Below are 10272 nucleotides of genomic sequence, written 5' to 3'. Positions count from 1 at the left end.
GGTTCAAAACCTTCATTGCTTTCACTGTAATTTTTTATTATTATTTAGGGAGCATTACAAATAGTTATGTTTTTAAAATTAAAAAATTACTATTGTTATAAATAACACAATCAATTGAACTAAGCTATGCATGTCTATTTAAATATATTTACACATGGCTGGTGTATATCGTATATATACATATATATTATTCATACCTTCGGTGTATAGGACGCAAGCAGATTTTGACATCAAATTTTGGGTCTTATACACCGAAAAATACGGTATGTTTGCTTATAACAAAGCCGTATTGGGCTATCTGCTGAGTCCACCGAGGGGGAATCAAACCCATGATTTTAACATTGTAAATCCAAAGATTTACCGTTGTCTCACCGGGGAACACATGATGAAGGACTCGAAACTCTAAAGTCCGCATTAAACCTTTCTAACCCACCAGAATCTCAAGCAGTAACTGATCTTGTCAGCCTTGTTTTAACTCTGAAGAACTTCGAATTCAATAACGAACAATACCTTCAGGTTAACGGTACTGCAATTGGTACCAAAATGGCTCCCAGTTATGCCAAACTTTTTATGTATCATATTGAAAGCCAGCTTTTACAACTAAGCCATGTAAAACATCATGCATGAAACGTTACATAGATGACATTTGAACAGCCGGTCTTGAACCACTTAAAGAATTTATCTCGTATACAAACTCCTTTCACAAAACAATCAAAATTCCTTGATTAACTTTCTTAATTAACCCAAATTAACTTTCTTAACGTCACCGTCTTTACAAATGACGGAATTTTACACACCAACTTGTACAAAGAACCTACAGACAGACCACAATACCTTCACTATAAAAGCTGTCATCACATTAAATAGAACATTACCTACAGTCAAGCTCTCAGAATAAAGAAAATATGTTCAGATGAAACAGACTACAGAAAACAAACCAGGTTTCAAAGAGAATATAAAGATAACGAAATCGACAGTCAGAGCGAAAAGTCCAAAACAACATTTAGCGAAAAAAAACATCCTAAAACAGAGTAATACTAAAGTTTCAAATAAAATTCCTCTTATTATTATTATTACCCATCTCTTTTAAACTCTGAAACATTTCACAAATTCTGAAAAGAAAAAAAAACATTTTTATCTCCTACAACTTAACGATCGCCTTAAACAGATATTTCGTGAAGTTCCCGTTGTCTCCGAAAAAGCAGAACTTTAAGAGACATCTTTGTTCACACAAGAGTAAATTACATCCCACCAAAAAATGGTTGTCATCCATGCAATAAAACTCGTTGTTAAACCTGCAAGTTCATAAAAACTATTGACTCATTTTCTAACGAGCACAACTCAAAACACCATTTACCTTATACGGTGTAAAAAATGCAATCATCAATTTGTAGAACATACATAAACAACTCTTAGAGAACGTTTCAACAACCATAAATGTTTTATTAAAACCGAAAAAGATCTCTCTGTTGCTCAATATTTTAACCAACCCGGTCATTCGGTTAACGATGTAACTCTCATCGGCATTGAAAGAGGATTCAAAACTAAAGCTGATAGAGAGATAAAAGAAGCTTATTGGATAGTTAATCTAAACAATGTTTGACCTCTTGGATTCAGTCTAGATCCTGGAATCAGTGATCTCCGATCATTGGTTAAATCTTTGTCAGAAATATAATTTTTATCCTTTGCTTATTTCTTTCATGTAATGTGAACCAAATTTTTCATACCCCTTTTTCAATCAGTCTCCAGGTGTCACCTTTATTTTACTTAGATACTTAAGTAAGTTTTATTTATTTCTTTTTTAACCATTTCTAAAGCAAAATATCCCTAACACCTTTTTACATAACGCTCTCGTCACCGGCCACATTGTACCAGAAATTAAACACACAACAGTATATGGAAAAATGTGCTAAACATTTCCTGTAAGACCAGATGACCTTCATGACGTCACTCAACTCCCTTTATATATATCACTCCTTCCATTACGCCACCATTCCCAGTTTGCCCCTGAAGAAGAAGGGTCCAACTTTTGAAAGTGCTCGGTTTATAGGGTTTTATATCAAGACTTATTGAATATACGTGTTTTTTCAGACATCATGGATTTTTTAATGCTGTAATATTAATTGCTTGTAACACAAAAACGAAAATTTGCAACTCATCCTACCAATGAAATTTTAAAAGTAAAAAAAAAAAAAATAACTGCAAACAGTATGTAACAAATCTCAAGAAAAAAATTATTGTAAACGTGTAAGTTGTAACACTGTTCAAGAAGAACCTTCTTATTTAGTTACAAACCCTTGACCATTAGAAACGAAGTGTTATTTCATATTTTTGTTAGGTATGTTCTTGGTGTTTTTGGTAAAAAAATTAATAAAGCTGACCATATTTAGGTTAATTTTAACCATTATACTTATCCAAATAGATATAAGACATAACGTTAGTCAACCCATTAGGATTTAAACATTAAATTACATTATTTCAAAAAAGACATTTAACGATATAAATAAAAACAAAATTGTAGTTAAAACAAAGGAAACGTGAAAGAGTTTAAAATGCTCTTTACAGATGTTTTACTTATGTAAAGAAGATCTTTTACTAAATAGTTTGACTAATGTTACCTTCTTGATGTTTCCCGTCAAAAATTACATTCCTGTTTATTGTTTCGAGTTGTTTTTGTTTGTTTATTTTTTAAATGTAATTTTTGATAAGTTTACCTTGTCGAAAAATCTGTTTAAAACCGACAATAGAAATAAAAGAAAACGAAATTATCAATATTTTCAATACTAATACAACAAAATAATGATAATTATTTTATAAAACAACACAATCTTTCATTTGATTTTGACATAGCATTGTACGTTAAGCACCACAATATCCTTGTAGGTGAACAGGTTTAGACACCAGCATATATAAATAGGCCTAAGTAGGAAATAACTGTACTTTGGTAATGTTGAGGCGAAAAAGGCATAGAGTTAGACACCGGTATTGATAAAAAGGCCTAAGTAGGAAATAATTGTACTTACTGTAGTTGAGGCTAAAAAGGCTTAGAGTTAGACATCGAAGTAGATAAAGAGGCCTAAGTAGGAAATAATTGTATTTACGGTAAGGTTGAGGCGATCGGCTATTAATCATTGTCATGATTAGCAGGCCCGTGCAAAGCTGGTAATAGGCCCAGACCAGATGGGAAATGTAGGCCCCATTTCAAACTGCTCATTAAGTATTTTTGTAATCAGTGCTAAATACTTACGATTTATGTATGGGTATATACATGTACATGTAGAGTACGTGATGTACTTACAAGTAACAGAAACGAATAAAAGAACTAGAACGATTTATAAAAAAGGTAATGGCAAGCAATTTTATCCAAAATGTATATAAGACAGTAGAGTACAGTACTGTAATAAGAAGCAGTAAATACAATAGTGCATTCATGTTTATTCTGTATTCGGAAGTAAGCCCCCTCAAACTCGTAGGCCCATGCCTCCAGCCCCCCATCCCCTCCGTTCTGGTGATTAGTAGCCTATACGATCATCTAAGTATAATCATTGACTAGCTACCTTTTTCTTTTACTAAATACTAATTAGTTTGCTAAATACTAATTAGGCTGCTAATCTTATGTAGTCTTCAGGGAATTTTTAGAAAGGCTGTTTGCATTCAAAAGACACGTGTGCTATTTCCAAAAGAGTAGCGGATTAAATTTTTGAATTCGTTTTCTAATGATGAAGAGGATTAGAAAGTTAGAAAACTATTACCAAAGGAGCAGATAGGCAAAAGATTATTATATTGCTTTTGAACGAGAAGAGTGATAAAAGATGAATATTGCGCGTACAGGGCTGCAGAAATAAAACAAAAATTTATTTTTTTTTGTTAGCTAGTCACTGTATATATATATATATATCGTTTTCCCATGGCAATCAGTTTTCATCTATTGGTTAACCCAATCTTTCCCAAACTTTTGTCATACACGACCCCTTTAATAAATATGCTTTCTTGCGCCCTCCCCCTCTTTTTCTTAATGAGTGAAAAAGTCAGTTAAATTACGAGATGTAATACACAGACACGCATCAAAATACTACATGTGTTGTAGTAATTACTTATTATTTTCATTGATAAAAATATATTACAACGATTGATTTTACATTTTTGGACTATTGACTCTCCCCCAGTGGCTCAGCGTTAAGTCTGAGGGCTCACACTGCTAAAAACCGGGTTTTGATACTTATGATGAGCACAACCCAGATAGCCCATTGTATTACTTTGTAATTAAATATTAGAAAAGTCCTGTTTTTGTTTGTTTTCAGACAAGATTTATCGGTTGTACACATTTGAACACATCTCGGAACGATCATTCTTTTGATTCTTCTGAGAAAACAATCTACAGCAGAGAAGCTGACATTAACAGACGAAACATAAAAAAAACCCTGTTAATAAAAAAGCATGTTCTTAACAAATACAAATGTGTTCATTTATGTCTACTTTAATCTCTATTTCTTGTATATTAAAAAAATATTTAGACTCAGGCCTTAAAGCATATTTTTTATTTATATATTTGATAGATCATTGATAAATAATTTATTAATCATGCCATTGCTGAATCACATATTTTGTAGATTATTATTGTTATGGATACTCACATGATTCTCTAATTTTAAATCAGTTTCTGCTAGTCTCAGTTCTTTGATGATGCCAGGTAAACTTGGTGAAAGGTTGTGACAAAATAAAAATTTTACTGTACATCTAATAAATCTTGTGGGAATACTAACTCCTTCCGTTAACTTAACCATTGTGGATGTAATATTTTATCCAAGAATATGTACGTGCTGTTTTACTGAAAGGAAAATCGAAATGGCTTAAAATCACAGTTTTCGACTTTAGGTTTAATTAATAGTACTGGATAATCATGTTTTGTTAGAAGGAACAAGAGCAACGCCTTACTATTAGCTCATAATGAATAATTAAATGTTCGTTTTATTCTTGGAAAAAAATTTGACTAGAAACATTCTCATCATCATCATCATCCAATTCCTTACTGAACGCCGTCTGGTGCTTGAGGCTCGAACTTATGGTACCATTTTTTCCTGCTATATAGTTGCAAATCCGAAAGGGAATGCGAACAACAACAGGCCGGTCCATAAAACCAAGAACAGCCTTAACTTTGATCGTGTATATTACTGTTATTCCATAGGTATTATCTTCTTTCTGTGGAGAATTTAAAGAGCTCGAGGCCAGAATTGTGACGTCATCGTTTTCACCTTCCACTGCAATAGCAACTGGATACTTGAAAAAACTTGTCAGTTTAAAGAAGAAGTCACGTGATAAGCTGACTCCAGGCAAAATAGGAAGTCCATTTTTTGTTTCAGCAAAACTGACGAGATTTTTGAAATAACCCTTCGTAAACATGCGAATATGCACGTGCTGTATGACGTAGACTTTAATTTTTTTAACAGTCTTGTTGCTGTTGTTATCAATTGTCACATGCACGTGCATAATGTCTCCATGGTGATAAACGTCCCGGTCTAAGATAACGTCGAGCACGAGTTTACCCTGGCTCAGAATAAAAGTTTTACAAAGTGAGGCGCTGGGTGGCGCAAGTGAGTTGAATGACTGGACAGGAATGCAATGAACACATCGAAGTGCCATTCGAACAGTGCTCCTCCTGTATGGCTTCTCTTCTGGTTCAGAAGCTGCGAGAGAACAACATTGTCAAGAACATAAATAGAATGCATTGTTTATACTAGAAGAATAGTTAGGTGGAAGTTCAAAAGGTTTTTACCAGGACTATATCGCTTATAATGACTATATCCACTAAGTCAATAAGGACTATATCCTTTACAATGACTATATCTATCAGGACAACAAGGATTATATAGTTTACAATGGCTACATCCATTAAGTCAATAAGGACTATATCTATCAGGACAACAAGGATTATGTAGTTTACAATGACTATATCTACTAAGCCAACAAGGACTATATTGTTTATAATGACTATATCCACTAAGCCAACAAGGACTATATTGTTTATAATGACTATATCCACTAAGTCAATAAGGACTATATTGTTTATAATGACTATATCAACTAAGTCAATAAGGACTATATTGTTTATAATGACTATATCCACTAAGTCAATAAGGACTATATTGTTTATAATGACTATCTATCAGAACAATAACGATTATATAGTTTACAATGGCTATAACTACTAAGTCAATAATGACTATATCTATCAGAACAATAACGATTATATAGTTTACAATGGCTATATCTACTAGGATGATAAGGACTACATAGTTTGCAATGACTATATCTACTAGGATGATAAGGACTACATAGTTTACAATGACTATATCTACTAGGATGATAAGGACTACATAGTTTACAATGACTATATCTACTAGGATGATAAGGACTACATAGTTTACAATGACTATATCTACTAGGATGATAAGGACTACATAGTTTACAATGGCTATATCTACTAGGATGATAAGGACTACATAGTTTACAATGAGTATATCTACTAGGATTATAAGGACTACATAGTTTACAATGACTATATCTACTAGGATTATAAGGACTACATAGTTTACAATGACTATATCTACTAGGATGATAAGGACTACATAGTTTACAATGACTATATCTACTAGGATGATAAGGACTACATAGTTTACAATGACTATATCTATCAGAACAATAACGATTATATAGTTTACAATGGCTATAACTACTAAGTCAATAATGACTATATCTATCAGAACAATAACGATTATATAGTTTACAATGGCTATATCTACTAGGATGATAAGGACTACATAGTTTACAATGACTATATCTACTAGGATGATAAGGACTACATAGTTTACAATGACTATATCTACTAGGATGATGAAGATGATACAATTTTCAATTACTATATCTACTAGTCTGCTGATAGTATATCTACGAGGATGATGAGGACTATATCGCTCACGATGACTATATCTACTAGGATGATAAGGACTATTTTACTTACATTGCCTATATCTACTAGGATGATAAGGATTATACAGTTTTCAATTACTATATCCACTAGTCTGCTGATATTATATCTACTAGGGCGATAAGGACTATATTGTCTCCTAGGATTATATCCACTACGACGATAAGGACTGTATAGCTTACGAGGACTACATCTGCATGGATAATAAGGGCTCGATTTAAAAGTACTAGCTGCGAGTGAAGAGACAGCCTGGAGTTGAACGACATCATAGAAACACAATTAGAAAGCTGGAACTTATAGGATACTCTCCTGTAACACGTTTCGGAACATGGTGTATTAACTAGTGACGTACTACTTGAAAAATGTACCTGTGAATAACTTAAGTTCATAGAAAACTCCAAGTGGAGCCCCTGCGTACACCTTAGCTAGCTGTAATCGCACCGAAGGTAGTGCCCGGGGCGGTATTTTCAGAGTGACTGGATACGAATTTTTACCGAATTTGTTTATCAGTCTTTCTTGTAGAGGCGTTAACTCCTGGTCTAGTTCTTTTGGTGGATACACCTGACAAAGAAGGAATAATAATCACTTCAAACTCAAATCAAACAAAATTCTGGTTATTATATTTGACAAGAGCCTAAAATTACATCGTTCCTAAACTGTGTATTGATGAGAAAACTTTACAAGATTAAAAACTGTTTGTTTTTCTAGCGGTGCTAGAAGTTAGAGGTTCCTAGTAGAAACTTAACTTTGTGGACACCTTCAGTTATTTTTATTTCAATAAAATGTGACGCTTGATTTATCACTAATGATGTTTGTTTACTAAATCTCGCGTAAAGCTACTCGAGCTGTCCCTAATTTTGAAATGATAGAGTAGAAGGAAGGTAAATAGTCAACACCACCCGCCATCCCTTGGGCTACTTTAATCGAATAGTGGGATTGGCCGACACTTTATAACGCTTCCATGGCTGAAAGGGCGTGCACGTTAGGTCATGGGATTCAAACCCGCGACCCGCATGTTGTAAGTCAAGATCCCCTAATCACTAGGCCAAACTCGTCACAAACTAACCTTAATCTGTGGTATTATTATAATCAGTGAATTGTTACTTCGCTCGAGTTAGTGACTTCATTTGATAATTAGGAATGTGATTTTATTATGTATATAAGTGCTAGCCTACTAATACAGAAAAACACTTAGTGTCTGACGAAAATACTTAATTGTAAGACTCGCTTATTATTACGAATATCTTGAAATCTAGATGAAGCTCTGAATAGAGTATCCGCTTAAAAAAAAAGAACAGGTCGGCAAATATGTAAAGATTTTAAAGAGAATGTAAAGTTAATGTTACTGTCGTTTTAAAGAAAAAAACTACGAAAAGTGGTAGAAATTGTAGCTGCCAATTAATTTATTTTTACTTTCAATAAGTCTAACATTAGTAAAGTGGTTTGTAATAAACAATTAGACATATAAAAAAGAATCAGTTGATATCCAAGATATAGAGATGCCTTTAGCTCAATCCAAATTTCCCCTTGATTTTAATAGATCATGTTTAAAAAACAATTCACTTAAATTTTGGATTTATAACGAGTTAAAGTGTCCAAGATTTATTAATCTTTTATACTAGAATATATATAAAAGAGTAAACTACCAGTGTACAAATTCTATTTGTATAATGTCTCACAGTATGCACATTTTAATTAAAGACTTGGTCCTTGATAATACAAGTTCTGTTTGCACTGTACAGCAGGTGTTTGATTTGCTCTAATTATGAACAGATCTTGTAGAAAATGCACCAAATTGCGTCTGAATGCAAACGTTATTTGTTTTGTTTTTCATATTGTATAAAAATCATTAAAAGTCTTAGTTTGGTTTAAGATTTTAGAATGGAACAATTTTGTAGCTGAGAATGAAACATTAAGAGGTGTTGTATAATAACTCAGAATGTTTTGTAGCTTAGAATGAAACTCTGGGACCTATTTTGCAGATTTGTTTTGTAACTTTGATTCAAACCAAGAGCTTTTGCTTGTAATATACAAGTAAGTGCTTTCTATTAAAAGACTTGTCTCCTCGTAGAGTACTAGAAGAAGAAGAAAACAAAACACGTGCATTCTCGTTATATAGAGAATTCCAACTCTGCAAGAATTGAGTTCTAGAAGTATGGAGTAACTTTAAACTTCTTCGTGGCAAATAAACCCAGAAATCAAAAATCATCTTTTTCTCTTTCTCCGGATGAGAAAGATCTAATTATTCCATCATATAATCTTAACTCTTATGCACTTTTAAGTTTGTTAATTTTGATCTTACTGAACAGGCCTCCCGATGGCTCAGAGATAAGTCAAAGATCTTAAGACCTAAAAAAAGAACAAACCCATGGGAGAGGTATTTTTGTGATTCAGTAAATTTCGTAAATTGGATTTTCTGAATTTGTACCTGACAGTTTAGGTATTAGAGCACCAAGTGACCTCGGTCAATAGTACAACTTAGGAAACTTTAAGTGAGATAGGTTGGTTGAATAATTTAGAATTTGGTATGATATATAAAAACCTGTTTAATATCCATAATATCTTCGGTGTAAAAGGTGAGGCCCATAATCTCTTGGTCTTCTCGGCCATAGCGAAATGTTCGGGCTACAACAGCGTAAACCTTTCGATGTTTGTGATAGTTTGGGTCAATGATTACAACGCCATCTATTGGTGACATTTGACCATCGATGAGTACAAACTTCCTTGTACTAACGTAAAGAAACAGTTTGTTGTTGGGTGATTGTTTCATATATACCCTGCAGAAGAATAAATAAATATATTTATATTATTCATTTATTTAATGAAACACTAATTTTCTAACATCTGCCATAAATCTTCATTATTTAAACAATTACATTTATTTAATTATGTGCAATAATTTAAAAAGAACAGATTGATTTTTTTTACGACAATAACGTTTCCTCGTGAATATTGAGAATGACATTTTGCTTTGTTATATATACTGTAAGAACATATCACTTAAAATACGATGTAAATTAAATCATTTTCCACTAAATTCAAAGATAATAACATGCAGAAAACGAAATTTACAGATGTCATCTTATACATTACAAGTGTAAAAGTGACCCTACCTTTGTTCTTCTTTAATTCATTATAAGTTCTGCCTCAAGCTTTAGAATCTCGAAACGACTTTATTCCACTAATATGACATCAAAGTCAAAACGACTTGACCTCAGTACACCGATACAATATCTAACTAAAGACTTGAGTTGATCTCAGTACACCGATACAATATCTAACTAAAG

The 10272-nt window shown here is 32.8% G+C and overlaps 1 protein-coding gene across 1 annotated transcript; it reads right to left on the bottom strand.

Moving 5' to 3' along the window:
• Window positions 1-4968: 4968 nt before the first annotated feature.
• On the bottom strand, window positions 4969-9683 carry LOC106462705 (phosrestin-1-like). Its single transcript, XM_013922650.1, has 3 exons — window positions 9528-9683; window positions 7354-7546; window positions 4969-5684 (listed from the first exon to the last, which is right to left on the bottom strand). The coding sequence occupies exons 1-3, from the start codon at window positions 9681-9683 to the stop codon at window positions 4969-4971; spliced, it is 1065 nt and encodes a 354-aa protein (XP_013778104.1).
• Window positions 9684-10272: the final 589 nt, after the last annotated feature.

The sequence above is a fragment of the Limulus polyphemus genome, unplaced genomic scaffold (genome assembly GCF_000517525.1).
Source record: "Limulus polyphemus unplaced genomic scaffold, Limulus_polyphemus-2.1.2 Scaffold1230, whole genome shotgun sequence".
In the NCBI taxonomy this organism is placed as follows: domain Eukaryota; kingdom Metazoa; phylum Arthropoda; class Merostomata; order Xiphosura; family Limulidae; genus Limulus; species Limulus polyphemus.
Note: the sequence above shows the minus strand (reverse complement) of the source record. Positions and strands in the feature narration are given on the sequence as shown.

Bases quoted from the DNA above. Each gene is read 5' to 3' on its own strand.
- LOC106462705 (XM_013922650.1), bottom strand. From the start codon at position 9,683: ATGTCACCAATAGATGGCGTTGTAATCATTGACCCAAACTATCACAAA. The intron at 7,547-9,527 runs GTTTTTATATAT...CTTCTTTGTCAG, and splicing joins ATATTATGGATATTAAACAG to GTGTATCCACCAAAAGAACT. The intron at 5,685-7,353 runs GTACATTTTTCA...GTTCTCTCGCAG, and splicing joins TGAACTTAAGTTATTCACAG to CTTCTGAACCAGAAGAGAAG.